Below are 27,071 nucleotides of genomic sequence, written 5' to 3'. Positions count from 1 at the left end.
TGTTAGTGGTGGTTTTTATGTCCAGCGGGAAAGGGGTTTTAGAAATATCATTAATATTAGATTAGTGCTGTGCAAAAATATGGCTGAGCAAATCCTCCATGTCACCTCCTCCTACATTGATAACTGCAGCTCTGTGTTTACATGTCTGAACGCTGCAACTGCACATCTGGAGTGGTCCAGAATACATCTGCAAGGCTTAGGAACAACACTGACCACAGAGGGCACATTACTCCAGTTCTGGCTGTGTTACATTGGAGAGGTCAATTTATGATCCTTTAAATTACATTTTAAAGGGGTACTCCAGTGATGGAATATGACATTTCCATAAAGTGGGGGACTCTAGTCATATAAAAAAAAAAAGAATGACCAAAGTCAAAGCAGCAGAGGCTGCGATATCCTGACTTTAGCCCCTAGTATTAGTCAAGGTACAAAAATCTGATTATATTCTTTGCTTAATAATGTGAGTCAATAGCATAACAGCATATATATTTTATTCAAACTCTAAAAATGACCTATGATAACATTTAGTTGTATCCTGTCTCATACAACGAGTTGGGTTCTTTTAACCACGACAGTGATCTTCCACTTGTTGAAGCCTAAACGTAACCAAAGATTAACCAGAGAGGTGATCAGATAACGCTCGCATATACATAGTTACACTTACATTTATATATTTCTAATTTTTTAAACGTCAGCATCAAGACTCGTGAGGTGTCTTTATTGACATAAAAGAACAACATGCGAAACACAACAAAAACTCATAAATACGATAAATCACCTCTGAGGGAAATGACGGTAACTGACAGTTTAAATCACACAGTAAATTCATCCATCACAGCTGCGGCTCAAATTGCTAATATCATACAACTCCTCTCATTCTGTGTTGAGTGTCAACTATTATTCAAATATTGCTGTTTTAATGTGACAGGCTATAAGCCCCATAGATGTGGGTCAATAAGGGCCTACAACACCCACTAGGTTTTATCGTCTCTTCACATGGTAGATCACCGAAAGAAGGTATAAAAGAACACAACAGTGACCTCTAGCAACTGTGGTAATTATGACAGGAGCAGAAGCAGAAGACGAGCGCTGTAATATAGACAGTGTGAAACTCAATAAGGGGTTGAGGTTGGGTTTTCACCCAGGAGACTGGAGTTCGCATCCCATGGGAAACCAACAATGTGTAGTTGTCTTTGTGTTCGTAGTTATTTAAACCCAAATCACAATGGGTTTTTTTGGGGGGGTTTTTTGCCCAAACCTAAAGAAGTTGTAGTTTTATTGCCTAAACCTAACTGTTGTTTTTTTTGCCTAAACCTAAGGAAGTTATAATTTTTTTGCCTAAACCTAAAGAAGTTGTAGTTTTGTTGCCTTAACCTTAGTGTTTTGTTTTTTTTGCCTAAACCTAAAGAAGTTGTAATTTTATTGCCTAAACTTAAAGAAGTTGTAGTTTTATTGCCTAAACCTTAGCGTTGTTGTTTTTTTGCCTAAACCTAAAGAAGTTGTAGTTCTATTGCCTAAACCTAAGGAAGTTGTAGTTTTATTGCCTAAACCTAAGTGTTTTTTTGTTTTGCCTAAACCTAAAGAAGTTGTAGTTTTATTGCCTAAACCTAAAGAAGTTGTAGTTTTATTGCCTAAACCTAAGTGTTTTTTTGTTTTGCCTAAACCTAAAGAAGTTGTAGTTTTATTGCCTAAACCTAAGGAAGTTGAAGTTTTATTGCCTAAACCTAAGTGTTTTTTTTGTTTTGCCTAAACCTAAAGAAGTTGTAGTTTTATGGCTTAAACCTAAAAAAGTTGTAGTTTTGTTGCCTAAACCTAAAGTTGTAGTTTTGTTGCCTAAACCTAAAGAAGCCTTTTTGTTTGTGTTAGAAACGTGACATTTCATTCAGTTTTACATGTTATAACATGTTGTTTTTAAGTTTCACTTCCACTATTACAACGTAGTAGGCCCCTAATGACCCACATCTATGGTATTTAAAGGCCTAATTACAGTCAGATCGGGTGCAGCATCCTGAGTTGAAGGAGTGATACAGTAAATAGTAATTTATGTATTTATAAAACTCTTCCCAAACTCACTGTGTCCAGGTTGTTCATTTGGCTGAGTTTCAAATATGTCTACAGTCTGTCCTGTTTGTCTCTGCTCCTTAATAAAGCAGAAATGTCATTAGATATTTAATTCAAAAATACCAAGCTCCAAAATATATTGTCGTCAAGCTAAAAACACGTTTTGTTCTTCCTGAAAAGTCATATTTTCATAGATGTTTTTAGTTCAATAGCAAAGAAGTCAAAATTTCTGACAATGTGTGTGTCCAAAGCAATCACATAGTCCTGAAAGTGTTTCAAATGACTCTCTTTTGAACAGTGTGGTCATGTCATCGTGGTGTCGTCTCCTGCTCAGCAGCAGTTACTCGCCTCCTGCGTCTGTTTTTCACCTCCCAGCCACAGAGGGGCGCTGTTGATCTTGGCACTCTGGGCCCTGGCCTCTTTCGACTCGCCCTGCATCCCCCCTCCATCACTGGCCACGCGCTTGTGGATCTCAGAGGCCATGGTGAGGAAAGCCCTCTCCACGTTATCAGAGCTCTTAGCACTCGTCTCCAGGAAGGGGACCTTCAGAGACGAGGCCAGGTCCTGCAGGGAGACAGAGGGGGGATGGGAGAAAAGGATCCAGGGATCAAGGAGGGAGACGAAATGTAAGAAATAATCACAAATATGCAAAATCATCAAATACCACGGTGTAAAAGTACTCCATGAAGTCCTGCATAAAAGTATTAGCAGGTGTGCTCATGATGAAAAGTGTACTCACTGTGAAAATGAATCCCCTCACAGTCTTAAATTATTGATGAGTTGACATGTAAGCAATTTAATATTGAAGGTGGTGTAACTGCTTTATATTCTGTTGGGTATCTTTAAACTACACCATCATAATTTATGAGTTTACATTATGTATGACAGGTACACAAATCTGCAAAGCAACTCTAGCCTTCAGATAAATGTAGCGGAGGAAAAGGGGAAATTCTCCCGAAGCTAATAGTTACTTTGAATTTCCATCCAGCGGCACCATCAGGTCAAAGTTCTGATTGCCTTCAGTTCATGACAGGAACTCTTAAACTAATCACTGAATCACTGTCCACCTCAGTTGTACTTTAAAAATGATTGCAAACGTAGCATTCAAAACGTTAACATTGTAGTTCAAATATGACACAACTAACAACAATCTCAGGACAAACTTTACATTTTGAGGCCCAGACACACCAAAACAACGTTAAAGAACTCGCAGCGACAAAGGCCAGCCATTACGTCGCCTTTGTCTTGACCAAAAAGTTGCACTCGAACACACCGCAAAGACCACGTACGTTCTGCGCCTTCGTGAGAGGAAATAATTGTCCACACCAGCAGGTGGCGGTAATCTGTATTTGTCTTTCAAAAAGGGAAACCGGAAGACGTAAAGGACGGTGGATATGCAAGCCGTTGTTATGATACGTACATGAAACAAAGCAGCATTTGCCGACTATTTTCACACCACTCTCGCTCACCACTTAGCTTCATTCCAGATGGCCATGTCATTGTGAAAATATCCGTGTGTTGAAATGATCAGAGATGAACGTTTCTCCGTCTGTTTCTCTTCTCGTGTACTGATTCGCTTAATCTGAACAGCTACTCAGCGTGATTTCTCTCACAGACGAGCTGCGCTGCAGATTCAACATGCTGAATCGGCCGAAAAGCCTCCAACACGGGCAGACTAGAGCCGACGGTGCAGGACACACTTTAACATTTTGGTATCGGAAGCGTTCTGGTTTCCGTTTGTATTCCGAGTAGTATCGACGAATCACGTTTGAGCCGGCGTTGATTGAATGCAGCCAAACAGTCCGTGTAGAGGCCAAAAGAGGAGGTACTCATTGGGCAAAATGCAATCTGGGAACCCACCAGCTATCGTCTGACGATGATTTCGCTTTTTTATTGGATTAAAATTAGCTTGTAAACTGGCTGCTTGTGAAACAATCCAGTCATACACCTCGTCTCTCAATTCCAACTCCGGTCTCGTCATCTCAAGTTGCTAATCGGACTGTAAACAATGAGCAGCACACGGAAAAAGAGGTCTACACCAGAACCCCAGAAACATAGCCCCTTATCTGTCATCAGTTCAGATAGCCGACGGGTTCCCAGATTGCATTTTGCCCTGCAAGGAGGATCTACAACAACAATGTTGTCTTTCCATTTTTTAAGCATCCAATTTAGTTTTCTGACGTTTAATGAGCATTACAGCTGCTACAGTGATGTTTGGAGTTGTTTAATAGTATTTAGAGGTGTGTAGCCTGTTACCTGAGCAGTTGCGACATCCACCACTTTCTTACTAACAAGGTCAGACTTGTTCCCCACCAGCAGCCTGGAGACGTTTTCACAGGCGTAACGATCTATCTCGTCCAGCCACTGCTTCACATTGTTAAAGGACTCCTGTGGAGGAGGAGGAGAAGAGAAGTTAATGTTCAAACTCTCTCCTATTATTGTGTTGATGATGTGGCAGAAACACACACTGACCTGCTCAGTGACGTCGTAGACGATGATGATGCCGTGAGCTCCTCTGTAGTAGCTGGAGGTGATGGTTCGAAACCTCTCCTGACCTGCTGTGTCCCACTGAGGGAGACACGCAGAGAGGAAGATGGTGTGAAAGTCAGTCCCGATTCAGATACACCGAGTTTTCATGACACTTTTTTGCTTTAACAAACAAACAAGATGGTGTTTCCCAACGAGAACCCACTTCCCCGACAAACTCTTACAATCTGCAGTTTCACTGTCTTGCCGTCCATGTCGATGGTTCTGATCTTGAAGTCGACTCCGATGGTGGAGATGTAGCTCTCGGTGTAGGTGTCATCCTGAGGGGGGGTGTGACATACGATCAACAACACACAGTACAAGTGTTTAAAATGAAGTGTGTGTGTATGTGTGTTTAGAGGCCTACCGCGAAGCGCAGCAGCAGACATGACTTTCCGACTCCAGAGTCACCGATCAGAAGAAGTTTGAACAGGTAGTCACTGGAGGGGGATAGATGTACACACACGTAAAAACATTCAGTGTGTTCCACTAGGATGCAGGAAGGGGGGGGGGTGTTCATGTTTGTCATTAAGTAAGTTTTGTAGATATTAATCATGATGTTATATTCTGTAAACAGCTATTGAAGACGTGAAGTTAAAGTTATTGGGATGTAAACAAGCCTCCTGAGCTGTATTGTCCATATTGGGCTATACAGGCTGTTCTCATACACCGTCTGTAGCTATGCGAAAAGTAATGCACTGTAATACTCATATATCCCACGGAATCAATTTGTGTGTAAACCACGTAATCGTTAAACCAGTAAGTATAAAGAACGACAAACGTCACGTAGGCGAGGAGGTCACGGTGGGTCATGGATGGGTCCAAAAACACCAGACTTTCGCCCAGGAGGTCGTTGTTCATGTCCCGTGTGAAACCAGAAGTCAACGTTTTATTATTTATTTGTCACATAACTTCCATACTGAAGTTGCATCATTTCCGTATAGTTATTTTAATCCAAACCACAATCTTTTTCCTAAACCTAACCAAGTAGTTTTGTTGCCTAAACCTAGCCAAGTTGTTTCCTGTGAAGAAGGAAGTTTATTTTGGAAAAGACTATGTACTGTACTGTTGTATGAGGATACGTTGAACTACATAGTTTAATAGTGATTAGAGACTGTGGCACATTACCTATTAAAATAACCTCCTATTACTAACTAAAAATAATCCTCAGATCAAAATAAATTAACAAAGAAAGTAACAGAACAGAGCACAGTTGTGTGGGACAAGACCCACTTTCTTCGTCAGTTTGATGTGGCAACTGACGGACTACAATACCCATAAGCCACAGGGGCCTAGTGACCTAACTGCAAGTTACCTACAATAGTCTATGCAGAAAATTCACAACTACAAGATCACCTATGTTGTATTTCATATTTTACTTACATACATATAGAATTAAAGCAACATATTTAAATAAGGGATCTCAGTTAACACATGAGCACAGAGCTGCAAATACTGTATATCTCCATGAACACTTTATCCAGGTCAGAAACAAGGCTCTTATATTGTCTCCTAACTTTTCACGTCAGCGGTCACTGTTAGAGAGAAGATGTCAGTGTCTTCACAGTATATGTGTTTTGTAGGAAGTAACACACAGCATACAGAAAGAAACAACACTTACTATTCAGGATTCATGATCGGTGAGGTGGCTCCAGGTGACACGACAAAATAAAGAATCCCTGAAATTGAATCCTGAAGATAGAAACAGTCAGATTATCTCAGACTGTGATGTTGTTCTATATCTGTGTGTGTGTATGATTATAAGTGTGTATGTGTCTGTATCTGTCCTTTGGAGGGCAAAAGGCAGAATAAGCCGGAGCTACCGGCTGACTGATGAGCTGACTGGTTCGGATGCATTATTTATTAATAAAGACCAGCTCAGGTTACACTGGGGACAGCACCTGGAACCAAGACGCTCACAGAGACAGACAAACACTGCATCGCTATTGAATACAATCACCCTCTAAACTAAACTTCACATTCAACTCATTTATTTGCTCTTTTCATTTTGGTGATGGTATTTCTGATGTATTGTTTCAGTGGTGAGCTGCACCACGCTGTGCCTCTGTTCTTGACCGACATCATCAGAAACTGACGAGCGTCTCCTGTGCGTAATACGTCACCGGACCGACCGCAGCTCTGAAACCTCAAAACAAACAAGCAGGAAGTCGTTCTACTGGAACCATCCGTGAAACTACAAATAACACAAGAGCAGCATGTCAGCTGCTATCGTCGAGACACTGATATCACAGATGGTTTACAATACATTCATATTTATATTTATATTTAAATTTATTTAATCAAATTTACTTTTGATCACAGCAACAAACTGTAAACACAAGACTGAAATATTATCAGCTTATATTTGATCATAATAGAGTCTTATTTACACAAGCAGCAAACACAGAGCTACATCAACACGTTCTCATCCCAACTTGTCACATACTCACGCTTTAAACCGTGATCATGTGCTTAACGTTGTGAATTAAACAAAAGCACCTGCTTAGCTTTAGGCCACAAAACATCATAGTTGGGCTTAAAATGACTACGCTTGAGACTCAACGTTGTGAACACGGGACAGGAATGAACAGCTGATTGTGAAAGTGAAAGTTCAACCTAATGCACAGGACACAAAACAGCGGTTGCAGGTAATCCAGGAGTTTATCAGAGTCTTTTCACTGAAAAACAACTGCCTGCTGCGGCTGAGAACTACACTATGAGAGCGGTGAGAGTGAACCAAAACCATGAGAAATAAGTGAAAAAGCAGAGTCATGTGATAATTCTCTGTGGGTTTGTCACTACTAGTGACATCTTTTACATAGGTACATAATTTGATCCATTGTTTATATAGATATATTAGCAGCTGTATAAAAAGTCTGGATTATATTACAACTTGGGTCTTATTTTTGTAGTTTTGGTGTATCATGTCAATTGCTTATAACTTTGTACTCATCAAAGTAATAACTGAGATCAGGCAACACAGCGACATCTAATAAAACGTCAGACAGGCAAGAATCACGTTCAGACTGGGATCCGATTGGTTGTAAACAAACCAACAGATGATTGAAACACTCCATGAAGGTGAAACTGACGTGAGTGCACCCAAAATATCTGAAATCATTCCTCACTGCACAGAGTAAAGCAGCAGTCATAGAAATATATAAAGCAGTCATAGAAAATAAGTCTTCATTTTCAAACCCTCTGATTTGTGTGATGGTTAAATCATATTATGAAAATGTCACTTAATGTCACTTAAACCCCTTCTAAGAGACAAATTGTCTGTTTTCTTTTGCTCTCCTCCTGAGGACACTTGGTGCTCAAAGGAAAAAACAACACACACAAAAGCTTTCACACATTCGAGCCTATGTACACACAACAGCACTGATGCACACAGAGCCACTTAAACACAGTGCACTTATCTGCCTGCGGGCGAAGGATGTGGCTGATTATTCCTGTAATGAGTGGTGAGTTGTTGTTCTCGCAGCTCTGTGTTGAAGCCTGCTGTTGGTATTATACGATCACTGCACTTTAATGGTTTAACGGAGCTGTTTATCCTAAACTGTCAGCTGAACAGAGAGAGCAGTGGAAGTTGGAGTCAGTCAGCTGAGTCGCACATAATGAATATTCACCCATTTAAACTGTCATTCATCTTTTATTGTTGATTTACTGATATTAAGGTTCAAATGCTCTTGTGGAGGCTGTGACACTCAGACATTAATAAAAAAAATATGCTGAAAAACACTGTAATTTACAGATAATGATTGTGGTAGAAACTATCATCTGACAGCAACTTTAAATGTTGGTTATTGAGCATAAAATATAGTATTAATCAAACCTGACCAAGGCCACGTCCACATCAGTGGGCTATCTCCGGTTCTGAAAAGTGAAGCCAATGCTGACGTCTTAGAACTTTAACCCTTTCACAGTGTGTTTTCACTTCATGAAAACTTTTTTAGTCACCTGAAAATGTCTTATTCAGCGTTCGGTTGTTCTTAGCTCCACCCTCTCGTGTCACTTCTGGTTGCAAAAAAATCAACATGGTAACGTCCAAATACCAAGATGACGATGGCCAAAATGCCGAACTGAAGGCTTCAAAACAGTAGTCCACAAACCAATGGGTGACATCACGGTGACTGCGTCCACTTCTTAGATACAGTCTATGGTCCACACTAATGCAGACGCATTTCTAACTTTTTCTTGACATATAGACCAGACCGGCATCACGTCATCAGGTGCCAATCACTAAGGCCACGCCCCCTTTTGGGGGAAAGAATCACATAAGGACAGAAGGCCGAAAAGCGGGTTAACCAAGGTTTTCACACTGAGATTTGAGGCACGTAAGATGCATGAATATTCACCGTCAGTGTGGTAGATTGCTAAAAGATGCTGGTTACAGTTACTACTGATGGATAGTTAGCTTGAATGGGAGGCTGCTGCACTATAACAGCATCAGACTGTCATCTCCAACTAAATCTCAGTCTATAGATCAAACAGTTGGCTATTAACAGGTTGGTTATTTACAGGATTAACCTGACGATACCTGGTGATTCAATCACATATGTATAGATGTCCAGATAAGCAATATCTGGCCACTGTGTTGGGTCATTGATCCACTTGGACAGGGGAAGACTGAAGAGTCATAACGGCAATCAACCTTCTTTTATTAAAGGTGCTAAATTCCATATTCAGAGCATATCTATTGCCTCCACACGGCGCTCAACATGACGACTCGCTTTCTTTTCATACCCTCTATTTGTCTCTGCTCTCCTCACATCTTCTGTCCTTGTTCGCTTTCCTGTCCTCTTATCTCCTCTCCTTCCTTCCTTTCATTTACTCTTCTTTCCTTTCCTCTCCTCGCTTCCTCTCCTCCTATTTCAGATTATGGACAGAGGACAAAGTGAAAGCAATTATTCACCGCTGATTCCCGTGTGTGACCCCCCTGGTCACGGGAGCGAGCAGGGAGCAGGGGATTGTGGGATATGCGATGGCTGAGCAGCTGTGATGGGGTCAGGGGTCAGCAGCCCTGACGACGTCCTGTTGCCGGGGCAGAGGCGGCGGCGCAGTGGTTGCTAGGGGCAGGGGCAGGCTTTGTGGTGCTTCTGATGGAGCATGGAGGTGGGAAAACTGGGGGAAGGGACCGCGGAGAAAGAGAAGAAATAAAGAACGAGAAGAGAAAGAAATTAACAAAGAGAGGGTTAGAAAGCAAGAGGAAGGGTGGGAAAATGAAGCTACGTATATTCTAAAGAGATAGAGACAGGGGGAGACACACGGAGGAATAACAGAACGTCTTTTAGTTTTAACTCAAAAAATGAAGTGCAAACTTTCTATTTATTGTGAAGGCTATGCATGCTGTACAATAATGAATGGAAACAGGCGGTTTCTGGAGGACTAAAGAAGTCTTACAATCTTTAAATATGCTGACTGTGTTCAGAACATATCAGGGAGGAATGAAAGAAGAACTGACTCTTAAACATCTGACAAATAAAAATGAATTAACCAACTAGTCAGTATGTAGATTCACATATATTTAGGTTAACTAACCATTACATACTGCTTTACTAGTGTCTCAAAGTTTGTTCTCATATGTCTTAAACCAGAGGTGGAATGTAACAAAGTACATTTACTGGAAGTATGAATTCAAGGTACTTGTACTCTACTTGAGTATTTCCATTTGATGCAACTTTATACTTCTACTCCACTAAATCTCAGAGGTAAATATTGTACATGCATCTCCAAATTTGGTGATTTTGAATTGATTGATTGAATTGAATGTTTGTGTTTTTCTGAGCAGTATCAGTTAAACTTAGCACAAACATCATTAATCCAGAAACATCAAGTATCATAGTAAAACACTGATAGGGAATATTTTTACATTAAGTACATTTTGCTGATAATATTTACGTACTTTTATTTATAGGTTTGTCCTTTTACTTATAGCGGCGTATTTTCACAGTGTGGTATTAGTACTTTTACTAGTAAAAGTAAAGAAAAGTACAAGTAAAGGATCTGAATACTTCTTCTACTGCTGACAGAAAGTGTGAGAGTGTATGTCTGTGTTCAGCAGCAGATGTGTGTGTGATACCGTGTTTATATGCGTGTCTCAGACAGACTGGTGTGTGTGTGTGTGTGTGTGTGTGTGCAGGTCTGTGGATGGAGTTAAACCGGTCATTGTTCCTACCAGTGTGTGTCCCAGGAGACCTGAGGGAGCGGGAATAAATAGGTGCTTTTCACTATTCACCCTTATTTTACCACGCTCCCTGACTCCTGCCTGTGTGTGCATGTGTGTGTGTATTTGTTTGTCAGCCTGTGTGCATGTGTGTGTATGTGTGTGTGTGTGTGTGTGTGTGTGCATTTGAAAACACGTAGTGTTGAGTCTGCAAGAGTGTGTGTTGAAGATTATAACTGGAAATAAACCAACATAAAACATCTGTTTGGTGATCACAATAAAAACACGGACATTTTAGTAGTAAAACTGAAATCCTGATCAGATCCAAAACCAAATATGATTGAATTAAACATGATTAATCTTTACATATATATAAAAACTCTGAATGCCCAGCGAGATGTACTGTCATGTTTTACTCTCTTTTCCCAAAACTGAACTAAAAAGTTGTCAAATAAAGCTAAAGGCTGAGAATAAAAGCTAAAATTTAAAAAGTTTTTAACTAAAAGCTAAAATAGAAATAGGTAAGAAAACTAAGGTGAACTTAACTTTACGATAACTTTACATTAACTTTGCGTTTATGAAAATAAAACATTTGTGTGAGAGCATTCATCTGTGTGTATGTGTGTGTATCCATCTATATATGTGTGTGTGTGTGTGTGCACACTGTTGTTGCTATTGGTTGAAGATTTATGTGGAGTCACTTCATCCCTTTGCTCTTTTCCCTGGGGGTGTGTGTGTGTGTGTGTGTGTGCGTGTGTATTTTGTGTGTGTGTGTGCACCCTGAGGCCAATTAGGAGACAGATAATTAACCTCATTGAAACTGGATGCTGAAAGAAGGCCTTATTGGAGAGAGAGAGAGAGAAATGTGCACATTTTCATGCAATTTTGCCTCCTACAGATTATGTTGAGTTTTTTTGTGGAGGGCTTTGACCCAGCAGGTTAAAGTTTTCAGTACATTTTCTATTAAGTTTAAAAAGTAGGCCTACTAAATATTTTATTCATAAAAATACAGCGACACTGAGAATGTATTCAACTTGATCTGATTATTCAATCAGAAAGAGAGATGTTTATTATGTGATTGAATAATAAACTAAGAGTGGAGGATGGATAAAACAATTCATAAACACTAAACGCGTAGTGTTAACGCTAATCCATCATCATTAGTCTCTCTCTCTCTGTGTGTAAAGCAACCTTTCTCTTCCACAGTAAAGACTATTCTTCCCTGCAGGAAACATTCCAAGATTAAATTTAATTTCCCTGTTTGAGCTTTGAAGTAAATTTCATTTTATGCAGGACTTTCCCTTCACAAAAAAAACCTATTTTTTTATAGATTAATGTCCCTCTATGCACTGCAGTCTTTGTCACTAGCTCTGCTGTTGTAGCTTCACCAGGAGGACAAGCACGGTTCACTCCATCCCCCCCAGTTTCACCATCTTCCATGTAGCCTGCCCAGCCAACCAATGTTTGTCCAACTTGGAGGTACCACTACTGGGATATCCACCTAACTCTGCAACTCTATGTTGCTTTAAACCTCTTTAATCTTGGTTTTATGGCACACTTAAAGTATGGGTCAGTCTCCAACAGCAGTAGGCAGTTGTTTTCAACAATTAACTGCACACTATTTCAACATTTAGCAGCTAAAAAGCTAAATATTATTCTCAGGAGTTGGTGGGAACGATTTAGTTTTATGACGTAATATTTGATTTTGATCAAAAGGGAACATTTCTAAAAAAACATCTTCTTAGCTTTACTATTTGTAGTGTCCTCCAAGATATCAAAACTGGATTTGATCTTAATGAAAATAAGACCGAGATCATTATGTTTGAATGACCTGACTTATTGGATGACTCTGTTGGTGTTCTTGGCCCTTTAGCTTCTCAAAATCGACCTTTTGTTAAGAATCTTGCCGTGATTATTGACAGCTCTTTCAAATTTGATAAACAAATTAGTTTAGTTCAAACTAGCTTTTTCGACTTTCAGCCATGGTAAAGGCCATCTCTCTCCCAAAGATCTCGAGATGTATTTCTTTATATGTGGATGTAGAGCAGTCGTCTCTTCATCGTCTGCAGTTAGTACTGAATGCAGCAGCTCGTCTGCTCACCGGAAAAATTAAACAAGATCATTTAACACCAGTTCTGGCCTCTCTCCACTGGCTCCCTGTCCGTTTCAGGATTGATTTTAAGACTTTATTTGCTTGTTTTTAAGGTTTTAAATGGGCTGGCGCCACCTATATCTCGCAGAACTCTTGCATCTTCATACTCCAGCGAAAACACTGTGGTCGATCAATCAACAACACAATGCTTTCATTCAGGAGACCGCTGTTTGTGTCCCGTCCGTTAAGTTTCACTTTCACGTAGCAATCAGCTGTTCACAATGTTAAGTCACATTTTCACTGCACAAATGTAGTAATTTTAAGCCCAACCATGTTGTTTTTTCCTAAACCTAACTAAGTGGTTTTGTTTAATTCACAACATTAATCACGTGTTTTTACTGCGGCCGAAGAGTGACGCCAAGGGGTCTGCACAAAATGCCAAAATGGCTAGATTTCCGAGTGGAAAAGTACCCGAATCTTCCGGCAATCAATCAACAACTTTCTGTAACTAATACCACATTACAGAGCCTGTGAAAAATGTAATGGGAGAAAGTGTTTTGCCTTTCTGCAGCAGAGGTTATTACTGTCCAATTAAACCAGTAAATCCAACAGGGAGGAAACTGTTTTACTGGCAGAACAGTTTGCTTTGATTTAAATGATGCTGAGGTTTTTCCTCTGCTGATTGTGAAGCTAATATAGAAACATTAGCTGCAAAGATAGTATGGTTACATCTCTCTTGGTATCTCAGGAGCTTTCTTCCTCTCTGTTTCCATTTTTTTCCTGTCTGTGTCGTGCTTTACTTCCTCTTTTATCTTGTTATGTTTCCCCCTCTCTATAGAGGCTACATGTGTATTTCTGTCTTTAGATGACTCCCTTTCTTCTTGTTCTTCCTCTCTTTGCATCTCTTGGTGTATGTAACCCCACCTTCGCTCTCTCCCTCTCTCTCTCTCTCTCTCTCTCTCCAGTGACAGCTGGCCTCCGTTTTCCCGCCAACAGACCAGCTGTCCATACTAACCAGAAGTATCTGAGAAGCGTGTGTGTGTGTGTGTGTGTGTGTGTGTGTGTAAGTAACAGGCAGTTCCTCTCTGTCAGCTTCTATGTCTCTCTCTCTCACACACACACTTCACAGACCGGAAGCAACATGACACTCTTATTAAAAGATCTCTCTCTTCTGCTACTGCATGAAAGACACACACACACACACACACACACCAGTATTGAGTTAACACACTGTCACAGCCTCTCTGTTAGAACACCATTAAAGGTAAAGCTGTAATCCTATCTTGTCCTCCATCTCTGCTCATAATCATTTCCTGTGTGTTTCTGAGAACACCCGTCACTCAAACCTTATCGGTGTTACAGTGACGTCGTCTTCCTTTTTCCCTTTGAAGTCGAGCTGAAGTGTGAATTTCCGTAGCTCTCTTCTTTGTTGGTTTAGCCACGGTGGCTCACGTTAACGCCGTAGTTCTTCCTTTACTTTGATCTGTTTTAACCCAAACATAAACTTTTGTCCACGAGAGGAATTTTGTGAAGGTAGGCGGATGGAGATGGATCGGGATTTGGTTGTGTTTGTTTGTCTCTTAGTTAGCATGGTATGTCAGACTTAATCATTTTCAAGTTTGGGACATTATTTTTGAATGCGTATACATATTCCGTAGCTCTACCATGGGCCCTTCATAATTCATGACATGTTGGCTCTTACCATCTGAATTATAAGGCGTAAAAGTGACTCTTTTCTTTTCCAAATTTGGCAAATAACAAAAAAGAAGCCCACAAAAGTTATTGATTTTTTTTTTTCGTGTTCCGTACAGTTTTCCTGTAATTAGTGGTCATGTTACCCTTACCAAAAAGAAGTTTATCCATTAGTATACTTCTATTACATTTAAAATAAGAGAGTATAATTTCAGTTTACTTTTAATGTACTTATCAGAGATATACTTAACAAAAGTATACTTAAGTTTACAGAAAAGTCTAAGTATACTTGGCTTATACTTGTACTTAATCTTTTGATACTTAATAAAAGTATTAATAAGTATTTGTTGCCTTATAGACCTACAGAAAAGAATACTTGGCTTGTAGTTGTGCTGACATTTTGATAGAGTAGCCTATTAAAGTGTGTGAGAGTTTGTTAACTGATGTTTTAATATGAATTTACTTTAATTCATCAAGAATGTTGTACGTGTTTAGGGAAAAACATTATGTTTTGGGTTAAAATAACTACAAAGGCAACTACGTGTTTTTGGTTTCACACAGGAAGCGAACTTGCAGTCTCCTGGATGAAAACCCTGTGTTTTGTCACACTGTCTATACTACAGCGCCTGACTTCCGCTTCTGCTCCTGTCATAATTACTACGGTCGCTAGAGGCCACTGTTATGTTGTTTTATACCTCCTTTTGGTGATCTACCACATGACTAGATGATGAAACCTACTAGTGGGTGTAGTAGACCCCTACTGACCCACATCTATGGGGCTTATAGCAACTGATAACGCCTATTTATTTAATAGCCTGACAACAGTCTAATCGGCTGCACAACTCCAAGAAATCCTGAAAACACACTTACAGCAACTTCTTAAATTTAAATGATCAGTGGTCATATTTGTACAAAAGCCCAAATATTCTCAGGTTTTCTCCCAAAAATCATAGCAACCATCAGCCAATCAGCATGATTGTCACATTCATTGTTCCAGATGCTTCTTAAATGTACTGTTTGTAACTTCTTACATGTATAAATCATTGCAGGTCGGTGTCCCATGCATCCTCGTGTTTGGCTATGCTGTTCCAACTCAAACTACACAGAAGCACCAAAACCGCAAAGTTCTATCTAGTGAAGCCCGTCTGTTAAACAGTGTCAACTCTTCCTGCTTCAGCCCCCCGACCGCGGCCAGAAGACACAGGGGAGATTGTATAGCTTTGGTCTCCAGGGCCGGAGTCTCTGCTGTACTTTGCTCCTCTGCCTGCCTGCCTTCACTCACACACCGCGCTCATTCTCACTCGCTCTCTTGCTCCAGCTCTCAAGTGCGTGCGCGCACACTACACACTGCAGAAGAGCTAGTTTAGCTCTGAGAATATCTAGTGAATGAGCAGTGGACGTTTGTGCAGAAATAAATGCTGCAGCTCCTCCAGACCAACAGAGGTTTCCTGTGACGTTTCCTGCTGCTGAGTGAATAGACGGGGCTCCGGAGCGAGTAACGGTATCGTCTCCGACCAAAACTCCGGTGTCTCCCCTGTTCCTTCTGACCGCAGTCGGGGGGCTGAAGCAGGAAAACCCAGTATCAGCATTGATTCATGGAGAGACCTTGGTCTGGTCAGCTAACATTACTGCCAAGCAGCTGAAATATAGAGTGACATTGTGGTTTTAGCTGACGTGTGTCGCCTCACTGTTTTAAGCGATGCTCGTTCATGTCTGTATAGAGCGAGCACAAGTGTGAGCGTGAGCAACAAGACGCTGACTTTCGTTGACTTAACAGCCACAGGTGTTGCTGTTAACAAGCAATTTCTGATTCTTACATAGAGTCCCTTTAAAATATATATATATTATTACACTACAAATGCAGGCTTCAAGTGTCATAACGTTTGAAAAACAACCCTGATGTGTAAAGTTGATATCTAGATTCTGTATTTGCATACAGGAACACACACACACACACACACACACACACGCACACACACACACACACACACACTCACACACACACAGTCAACTGTAAACCACCATACAGAGTTCTGGCTGTACACTCTCTAACTGACGGCAGCTGTGTTCGTTAACCCCTCGTCGCTCAAACATTACCACACAGCTAACCGCACACACACACACATATATGCAGAGAGGAAGCCTTGTAACACCCGTTGTGTCTCGTTAACTGCTCGGATTATCAATGCGAGGCAATGGATGTGGTCAAAGCGACTCACTTGCTTATCAACACCATGAGACTACACACACACACACACACATATTGCTCAATTAGTTCCGCTGGTCCATGTCAATGGTAGACACATGAAAACACAGGATGTGTGTGTGCGTGTGCGTGTGCGTGTGCGTGTGCGTGTGTGTATGTATATTTGTTTTTATGTCTGCCATCAAGATATGTACCAGACCACCCCTATAACACACACACTCACCCACACTCTCTCTCACACACACACACACACCTCTGTCGACCCTGTTTCTCTTCCTGTAGTAATTATGTCACGGTGTGTTTGGTCTGCAGACCTGTTGACAGGAGACACGTGTAATTGTGAACACACACACACACACACACACACATAAATGCACTGTTGCTTGTGTATCGTTCTCTTTACCCTGTGTGTATAGACGTGTGTGTGTTTTCTCTATTGAATCCAGCCTTTTAGCAACAGAGAGAGAAACAATTTTTAGAAAAAAAGGTTCAAACTGAACTGTCCAACTCAAACAGTAACGCTTCCATTTCAGCAGACACGTCATATTTTACGACTGCATCCGGCTGACTGGACAGATTCCTTTGACGTGTTTGTTGCCATGTACAGACAGCTCATTACCTCCGCCAAGGCCGAAGGCCTCGGAAGGAGGTTATGTTTTCACCGGCGTTGGTTTGTTGGTTTGTTTGTTGGTTTGTTGGTGCTGGTGCTGTCTTGGCAAGGACACTCTTGAAAAGGAGATTTTTAATCTCAAAGAGGCTTTTCCTGGTTAAATTAATTCTAAATAAATAAAATAAATAAATGTTTGTTTTCATCCACCTGTTTTATGTGCATTTTTCTACGCTTGGCTGAGGGGGAATAGTTGCTGTATCGATGAAAACAGACTTAATAAATACGTCATTCGGTTAACATTTGTGCTATAATCGGATGGAAACTTGGCTTACAATGTATTATATACTGATGTGTTAAAATAAGCAAATCATGTGAACATGTCTGATTACCCGCCTGTATGGCGGGGTTTCTTGAGTGCATTGGTTGACACATCAGATAGTTAGATAGCCATCCAGAGGATGCAGGTAGATCCTCTCTCCCTGAGTCTCCTCCTGTGTTTTCCACTCTCCACAATCAAGACATTTTTTCCCAATAACAATAAAACACGGCGACACAAACTGGACTTGTTGTGGATTAATGGGGTCGGTGGAGGCCCGGCGTCGGCAAAACAAGCCGGGAACAATAGCAGTGGAAAGGGAACAGTTCAGTGGACTGTTGCATTAACTCTGTTGGTTTGTATTGTACAAAAAAGAGGGCAGGAATTCCAAAGGGAATTAATGTTTGTTATGTTAATGACTCCGTTAGATATGGCTGGATGGCTGCAGCCATAAACACACTTCTTTCTCAGGCATGTGGCTGATGATGCTGTTGATGCTTTTCTTAAACTTCATCACAACAAGTGAAAATAGGTACAAGACTTTGTTGTGACACAACATGGAACAAAACTCTCCTGTTAAGTGTATGTATGTGTTTATGTGTTCTAATTCATAATTTGAAAAGCTTGTTATGGTCTGATGTGTTTCTCGTGTTTTATACATTGTGCAAATTTATGAAATTACATTTAAAGAGCCGAGGGGGAATTCCAGGCAGTATGATAGACTGTTCCAAAACCGTTTATGACAGATGACGGTTTCAGGGTTGTTAATATAATGAACTAAACATTTTTATTATTTTCAGCATCTGGCATTTGATCAGATGGCAATAACAGAGTGACAGTGATGTGCAAAGGCCTGTACTGTAGAGTTAGAAATGATAAATCCAACATTGCTGTCAACGTTGATTTATTTGTCACGTAACTACGTACGTAAGTTACACCACTTCCGATGTTATTTTAAGCCAAACCCCGATCTTTTCCTGAACCTAACTAAGCAGATTTATTGCTTAAACCGAAAGAAGTTGTTTCCTGTCAAGACGGAAGATTATCTTGAAAAGACTGGATGCATGTAAGGGGCCAAAATTGACACGTGTTGCTGGACATTCGTAGGAAAACGAAAAAGGAGTAATAACTTTTTCCTAAGTTATCATACAAACCGTTGTATGAGAATGCGTTGTATAGATTGATATTTACTGACTATATTGTTTGTTCACTTTTTTGCACGAGCTAAGCGGTCGCATCAATATCCAAATGCACCTCAGTATGTGCAACAGTAAGTGAACGCAACAAGCGCTGTTTATAAAGTTAATAACTCAGCTGACGCTTATTTACCACAGTTATTAGATTAGGATTGTTTCTCTATAACGAAGAAGTAACGTACGTGTAGTAGAGGAACTCTAATGCTAAAAGCTGCATTCGTTCAGTGACAGTGGTTGTTCAGTTCAGCGCAGTAACTCTCTAAAGTCACATCAGACATTTTCAGAGGGGGACAATGAGGCTATGTTCAAAAATATAAATGGATGAGGACTTTTAACCCCTCTGACCTCATATTTTGCTGGTCCACAGCCAAAATTCCTACAATGCAAGTTCTGCATAATGCACAGAGGGAAAAACTGAGGCTCATTTTGCTTCATGAACAAGGTTCTTCTTGTAAATCAAGAGCTTTACTACTTTTTCATAGAAAAACAAGTTGAGATACATTCAAATAAAACAATTTATCTCGTGTCATTTGCATTTTGTAATATGTTACTGTTTTTAGGAACTTTTTGACCACAGTTTAGTTCCTGGGACCATAATCTACATGTTCTGGAGTCAAATATAAACATATAAAAATGTGTTTTATTAAGTTTATTAAGTTTAGCATGTACATCCCCTTCTATCAAATCACATTAAATGTACTTTCTTTCATTCTGGAGGGAAAGTCCAACACATGGGGACTTCCAAGTCTAAACAGCGTGGCATTCACAAGATGTTTTCTCTGTAACTCAAACCGGAGTGGCAGAACAAACTCTACTACATGTGTGTAACACAGGTGCATGTGTTTGAACGTTTTGTTCTTAATGTTCATTGACACACGACTCGATTCAATTTCTGACAAATGCATGAATATGTATCATAACGTTTTATATTTGATGAATTTACACACCGGTAGCTGTCAGCATTTCAGTGTTGAAGACATTGAAACCTTTATTTTTTTCTCAACATCAGTAAAGATAATTTGTCTTCGTAGTGTTCACAGGTGTATTGATGGTTTTAACTCTATTAACAAAACCACTAATAAATCGGATCTGTCTGTTCCCGACTATATGACGTAATTCAAAAACAAAAGAGCGTTGGCGACTAACAGCTGAGGGCAAGAGGTGCACACACACACACAAACACACACACACATATGACAGCCCCTGTTAAAATAACATAGTAGCAGCTGCTGAGGAGACTGGTCTCATTTAGCACCAAACAACACCTCTTAGACTCACACCCAGACCCAATGAGTGTGTGTGTGTCTGTTACTTCACACTGTATCAGCAGTCTGGGCCTGTCTGAAGTGAACAAGGTCCAGTCTGTCTCACACACACACACCTTAGCAACCGCCCACCAGTTGTGGCAGTTGACAGTTTGGCATTGAAGGTTTGTGAGTGTGTCGGGGAGGCTGGCATTTGTCCTCTCAGACATTTGGAGTGAACATTTGAGTGTCTGTGCAGCATCCTCAGCATGCTCTGCACAGTGTCGTACACATGTGTGTACAATTTGTAGATGCCCTAAAAGCTGCAGGAGCATTTGGTGAGGTGATTATTTTAGAGAACTTCACTATCATTTGTAAATCCACTTTTGAACTCGTACCGACTTTCACACTGATGCTGTGACGCAGGATACATCTCTTGCACATTTTAAGCTGGGGACACACCAAGCCAACATCAAAGAACTGTAGCGGTGATAAAGGTCACCTCACATCGCCTTTGTCTTGGCCAAAAAGTTGCACTCGAACACACCGCAAAGACAACAGCCGACGGCCAGGTAACACGTACATTCTGCGCCTGCGTGAGAGGAAATATCTCTCAACACAAGCAGGCGGCAGTAGTCTGTATTCATCGTCATTCAAAAAGGGAAATCAGAAGAAATCAGGTGAAATAAAGATGAAAAATTATAAGAGCCTTTGGTGTTTTTCCTCTTGACTTCACTCGTTGGCTCGCTTTCCTCACTTCCGTTTCTCTTCTCGTGCACTGAAGCTGAACCGCCAATCAGAGTGATTTCTCTCACCGATGAGCTCCGTTGGAAATACCTCCAACACGGGCCTGGAGCTGTCCGACGGCCGACCAAACGGCTTGGTGTGTGTCAGGGCCTTTAGTCTTTCTGCATCGACACGGGTCATATGACCTGACTGCAATGACAAATTAGTTGTGAAACAAGAAACAAGCCTAGTTTTCTCACTGGTGATGAGTTTTTTATTTTTCCTTGTAATATTTGGTAGAGGCAGCGATAGCTTAATATAAAACACATTGTTTTACTTTCACTCGACCCATATATCCTGTTAGTGTGTCCTGCACTTATACCTGCGTATGATATCTTGGGAGAAAGTTATTCCTCCTTTTTTGTTCGTCTGAATGTCCAACAACACGTGTCAACTTCCGCTCGTTACATGCATACAGTCTTTTGAATTGATTTTGTGGGATACACACGATTTACAGTGCATTACTTTCCGTAGGTATAGCTACAGTATGAACAGTGTGAGACCAGCCTGAATGGGGACAACAATTTTTTAACTTGATCCAGTACTGAGGGATAACGCTGTAACTGGCAGCTGCGAAATGGGCTGCAATATAACCGCTCGAGGCAAATCCTCACCCTCTATTTACGTCTTCTAAACATGCTTGTTTTTGCCACTGACAGGCTCAGATTGTTGTGTATCTGACATTATGGAAATGTGTATTAATATAGAGTAACTTTGTTATGCTTCATGTAGTGTGAGAGATCTACAAGGCTGAGTGAGAAAGATTAATCTGTCTGTTAGTGTCAAAACAGTTACAAAAACAATACAGAAAATATCTGAATCTGTTTCAGTTTTATTCCCAAAACTGCCAACTATTGAAATAATAAACCACATGTTGAACATGCTGAGCATCAAAAACACTGACAGTCAGCTTCAATGTGGAAACTAATCTTTTTATTGTTGTCACAGGATGAAAAGGATTCTGCAGATTCTCCGTCCCCCCTGTTTTTTAAGGCGATTTCCCAGCGATGTGATAAAATAGTGTGTATGGATTATGTTCCCAGGGATTTTGATGAAAGGAAGTCTTTATTAACCAGATGCCCTGAGGGCTTGCTGGTCACTCTGCTGTTGCATCATAGCGAGCAGCTGGCACCAAATGGCCCGTCCATGTGTGTGTGTGTGTGTGTGTGGGTGTGTGTGTGTGTGTGTGTGTGTGTGTGTGTGTGTGTGTGTGTGTGTGAGACACGTTGCCAGATTCCAGGAAACAGGAAACTGACTGGCGGGAAAATTACAGCAGCGGGGGGTCCAGTCTTTTGTCAAAACATAATCCAGTGGACGCTCTTAACACTCTGTTCATCCACCACCCTCCGTCCCCCAAACACACACACACACACACACACACACACACACACACACACTTTCTTTAAACATTCTTCCAGGAAGCAGGAGCGGCTGCTGTTTCCCTCCTCAAGAGGGAACTGAAGAAGGGAAGTCAGGGATTCCTTGTTGTTGGAGAAAGAGAGAGTGGGATGAAACAGTTAGCTGTATGTGTGTGCGTGAGTGAGTGTGTGTGTGTGTGTGTGTGTGTGTGTGTGTGTGTGCAGAGCGGGGGTCGAGTCCAGTTGGTCAATTGAAAGGATTTAAGGAGCCGCCATACGGCCTGATGGAGGATCAGAGGGAGAGAAAGGGGGCCGTGGCTGTAGACCTTGATGTCCACGACTGTATGGAGAAAGAGAAACATGGTCGTTGAGGACATTCATTGTGTTGTGCTGCAACAGGACGGCTGTCCAACAACGCTGTCATAAGGAGTACATGGAAAACCTCAAATCTTTTGAGCATCAAACACTCTTCCCCTCTTGAAACGATCAGTTACAATGGATTTCAACAGTATATTATTCTATAAAACAGAAAAAATGTCAATAGAAATTTCCCAAACCACTCCTATAACACTTCTCCACTTCTCTATTACTACCACCCACACTTTGTTCTTCTTCATATATGATTATAATCTATATTTTTGTCATCCTGATTGTGTATACTTTAAAGGGGCTAGATATAAGAATCAGAAATGTGTTGTTGACAGTGACACCTGTGTCCGTTAAGTCAATGACTTGCGCTTGTGCTCGCACTACGTAGACGCGAGCGAGCATCGGTCAAAACAGCGAGGCAGCACACGTGATTGTGATTAACAGGCATGTGGTTGATTAACATTAGCAGCTAAAAACCACAATATCATGATATATTTCACATGCTTAGCAGTCATGTGAGCTTACCTGTCCAATAGGAATTTTGACAGCTCGGTGTCCGTTTTGATGCCGAAACCAAAACGAAGGTCCCTCCATGAATTGATGGTCCGGACAATCTTGATCCTAGTTTTACCCCCCGACGTCGGTCTCATTCTTGCTTTGCAAGACGGGCTTTACGAGATATAACTTTGTTTTTTTTGTGCTTACGTGGAGTTTGTGTTGGAGGCTGGTCGTGTTGAAGGCTGGTCGATTTTGAACCGAACGTTAGCTGTCGTTGCAAACTGTTAGCCCTGTAGCGGAGCTGAAAATAAAGGCACTCGCAAACGGCACCCTCCCAGAAAGGTCTAATTTTTTAGGTTAGGTTACAACCTGTTCACACACTGACAGTAAAAACTTACATACAGTCCCTTTAATTGTGTTGGTCTATTCTGTACACACAACATTTATTGCACATCTGTCCGTCCGGGGAGACGGACAGATGTTTTTATTATCCAAATCAACGGTACAAAGACAGTATTCCCAAGCTGGATTTTAAAATACAAATGTGTGCATTAAATTGTGCTTTCATTGTCTGGGTTAGAGGTGGGTGTCTTCTCTAATCTTTGAGACAGGAAATCCCAGCAGCGTTGTGTTATCAAAGCTGAGGTGGGTGTCTTCATTTAGTACTATCTCCTTTTACACATTTCAACACTCATTGTAATCCTCTTCTTCTTCATTTTTACTCCACACACAAATCCAGATAGAATGTGGATATGTGTGTGTGCGTGTGTGTGTGTGTGTGTGTGTGTGAAGGAGACTAGAGAAGACATAATCATTTCAGTTTACCACACAGGAGAGCATGTTTTTGTGAAATAAGACCAAGAGGTAGCAGTACTATTAGAAGAGAGGAAGCTGGCTTGATGAATGGAACGAGGCCGAAGACAAAGTGAAATATCCTTCTTCTTGCAGCTTGTCGTGACACGGTTGTTTGTGCGACCTCACCAGTGCCAGGTCCCTGCTCGGTGATTTATCCACCTCTGTATAACAGTCACTATAACTGCCTGGGGGTCACCATTCATCTCTCAGCTTCAACGACATGTTCATTTCTCAACTGTAGTCACCATTAATCTTTATAACTTTTCACTTAAATCAGCCGTTTAAAAAACTCCTATCAGGGCTGGAAATATTTCCTGGCACTTTAGAAAAAGACCCATAAATCACCAGCTTAAAAGCAGATAGAGCTGCTGTGGTACCGTGTGCTTTATTGGCACTAACAGAGCACTGTTAGAGTTGAAGGTTTTATTCCCTGGGTACAAAAAGAGCAAAATACTGCTACTGCTACTACAGAATGAATAGCATATATAAGCAGCGCATGATAGGGTTGTTATTTTTGCTACTAATTTCAGTTTTAAAAATGATTTTTGATCGCCTGTTGGTTGATTAGCATTAGATTATTAAAAACTTTAAATGATTAGTAGTTTTTGTGCAATAACAATATAATATTATTAATAACAACATTATTCGACAATTTCAAGACAGCTTAATTTTTGTATAGTATGTGGTCATGGTGGAAGTGCAATACACTGACACTGAAGTGTCCCTATACACACAGTTAATGGACAGATGAGGTGGAGGAAACGAGACGATGGACAATCTGTTGGCTATGGCCCTCATACACATCAATGTGGGCATTAAAGTGGGAGCACCACCACGACAAACAAACCCAGCAGGGTACAACAATAGACTGTGGCTTCGCAAACAGGATCACTTGACGACCAACCCTGAAATGGAAATGACCTAAAAAAGCCAACATCCATAACAATGGGCAGACACAGGGAGGAGATGACGATGAATATTAAAAGCATGAATTGTTTTTAAGTAAACAGATGGTCGGCCACATGTGGAACTGCAACATTACCTGTAAGAGGATGCACTCACAGCAATTAAAGAACTCACTGGCAACACATGCCTCTCTAGAAACAAGGTCCCGCTTTGCTCATTGATAACCAGCACACTTTTCTCACTGAAAACTCCTCAGTTAGGTGTGGACTGAATAAAAAAACATGTGGACATAAAAAAAACATTTTCACACCACTCACACCCAGTGCATCTCAAAACCTCACAAGATAAAACTATAACTATCTGCATGGTAAAATGACGACACAATTGTTGTATGTTGTTTATTACAAGTTTGTATTTTGTTCAGAGTTAGGCGCTGCATGCAGCTCCAAATTAGGAAAATAAAGTTTTTTTAAACATTAAAGTATGTAAACATGTTCAAATAGAAACCCAAAATACAAGTATGAACCTGAACATGAGCACAATATGTCCTCTTTAAAGCACATTGTCTCACTGTGTCTTGTCAAGTCTTTTTAGGTGTCCACGGTTCCAGAAGTAAAAGCTCCATTCTTATTTTCTCAGGCTACATCCACAATAATATGTTTTTGTTTTAAAACGCTTAACTTTTGCTAAGTTTTTGCCTAGCGTCCACACTACTACAGCAGTTTTCAAACCCCTATAACAGAGACGTTTGAAAATGCTTTAGCTTTAGTTTTAAAACTCCAGGGTTGAGTTTTAGTCTGGACGGACAGAAACGTAGACCTTTAAAAGAAAAACGATGACGCAGACACCCATGTTCGCTTCTTGATTGGGGTCTTCACTAGCCAGGACCACGCTGCAACGGTAGGTCGTTTAAAAGGTTTTAATGGAAATTCAGGAGGTATTGAATGTTCAGGACTGATGGATGGATGTACAAAGGGGGAGGTGAAGGAGGAAGAAGGATGTCGTCAGTTAGGCTGGTCTGGGAGGTCGTAATGAAGTCCGGGCAGAAGGAGACTCGCTCGCTTTTCCACCTGAACTGATCACAGGCCCCCAGACAGTACCTAGAATGAGACATGGAGAGGAAAGGATGAGGGGAGAAGGGAAGAGAGGATGAGGATAAGGATGACGTAGGAAGGAGAATGGATGAAGGGGAGGGGAAGGGAAGGTGGGTCGAGAAATCTGAGACAAACAGCGTCGGATAGGTTGACCATGGTATAAGCAGGCTTGGCAGGGTAATAAGGTGTGGTTGGGTTAACTAATTAACTTCATTCATCATTCATGATGTGTCCTTCCCTGATTCGTCACGCCCCTATCACGTGAACCTTTTCCGGAAGAAAACAAACAACATCTGTTACGTTGAACGGCTCCACCTCGTCGTCAGTCAAAGCAAAGAAATCTCTGGTCTTATACTTTTTGCCATTGCTGTTCTTCCTTCGTAGTATTTTGTGCAACTGAACAACCAACAATCCTGCTTCCTTTTTAAACCGACACGCACATGCCCAGTGTACGTGAATGGTCATGTGATATGCGTTTTCAGGCGTGGTAGTATGGCCATAGATTAATTCTGAAGCGGCCTTAAAGCACTCGTCTGGACGGAGATGGTTTACGACGTATTAGTGTGGATGTAGCCTCATAGACGGTTCTGTTGCATCACTGACGAGTTGTTTGTTGAAATAATTCAAACTCATCAAATTATCACATTCTATCAATATGAATCATTTACATGCTGAGGTGATGCAGTGGCAACTCAGGACGAGCTCTTGTCCTTGATGAAGCCACAGAGGACAGTTCGATCAGATTCTGTGTGCTGGTATTGTCCAGAGTGCTTCACTGTGGTGTATACAGGGACATATGGAGAAGCTTCTGGACAATGGAGCTCTTGTCATGCTGGCCTCAACAAAGAGGCCAAGACAGGCTCAGACAGGGGGCCGACAACCATGCTGGGGTGTGTGTGTGTGTGTGTGTGTATGAGAGAGAGAGAGAGACATTGTGTGTGTTTTTGAGATTGTGTGTGCGTGACAAAGAAGAAAGAAGTCTACAGTATATTACACAGTAATTACTTTATTAACTTTACCACCTAAATAAGTTTAGCTTTATACTTACGACGTGTGTTTTGTCGTTAGTTAATCTAGTTTATGTTTTCGTTTCCCC

General features: G+C 40.9%; 1 protein-coding gene across 1 annotated transcript; it reads right to left on the bottom strand.

Annotated features, from left to right (window-relative positions):
* Nucleotides 1-2,029: 2,029 nt before the first annotated feature.
* LOC119490914 (ras-related protein Rab-1B-like) lies at nucleotides 2,030-6,222 on the bottom strand. The gene is made up of 6 exons (XM_037774457.1): nucleotides 6,209-6,222; nucleotides 4,955-5,027; nucleotides 4,773-4,868; nucleotides 4,534-4,629; nucleotides 4,318-4,449; nucleotides 2,030-2,625 (listed from the first exon to the last, which is right to left on the bottom strand). Exons 1-6 carry the CDS (start codon nucleotides 6,220-6,222, stop codon nucleotides 2,392-2,394), a joined length of 645 nt encoding a protein of 214 aa, XP_037630385.1. The 3' UTR covers nucleotides 2,030-2,391.
* Nucleotides 6,223-27,071: the final 20,849 nt, after the last annotated feature.

The sequence above is a fragment of the Sebastes umbrosus genome, chromosome 7 (genome assembly GCF_015220745.1).
Source record: "Sebastes umbrosus isolate fSebUmb1 chromosome 7, fSebUmb1.pri, whole genome shotgun sequence".
Taxonomy (NCBI): Eukaryota; Metazoa; Chordata; class Actinopteri; order Perciformes; family Sebastidae; genus Sebastes; species Sebastes umbrosus.
This window is presented reverse-complemented; position numbering and strand designations above follow the sequence as displayed.

What these genes read in the sequence shown, in the direction of transcription:
- LOC119490914 (XM_037774457.1), bottom strand. An exon ending in GTCTGCTGCTGCGCTTCGCG is followed by an intron (nt 4,869 to 4,954) that starts GTAGGCCTCTAA and finishes ACCCCCCCTCAG; the next exon opens with GATGACACCTACACCGAGAG. An exon ending in AGACAGTGAAACTGCAGATT is followed by an intron (nt 4,630 to 4,772) that starts GTAAGAGTTTGT and finishes TGTCTCCCTCAG; the next exon opens with TGGGACACAGCAGGTCAGGA.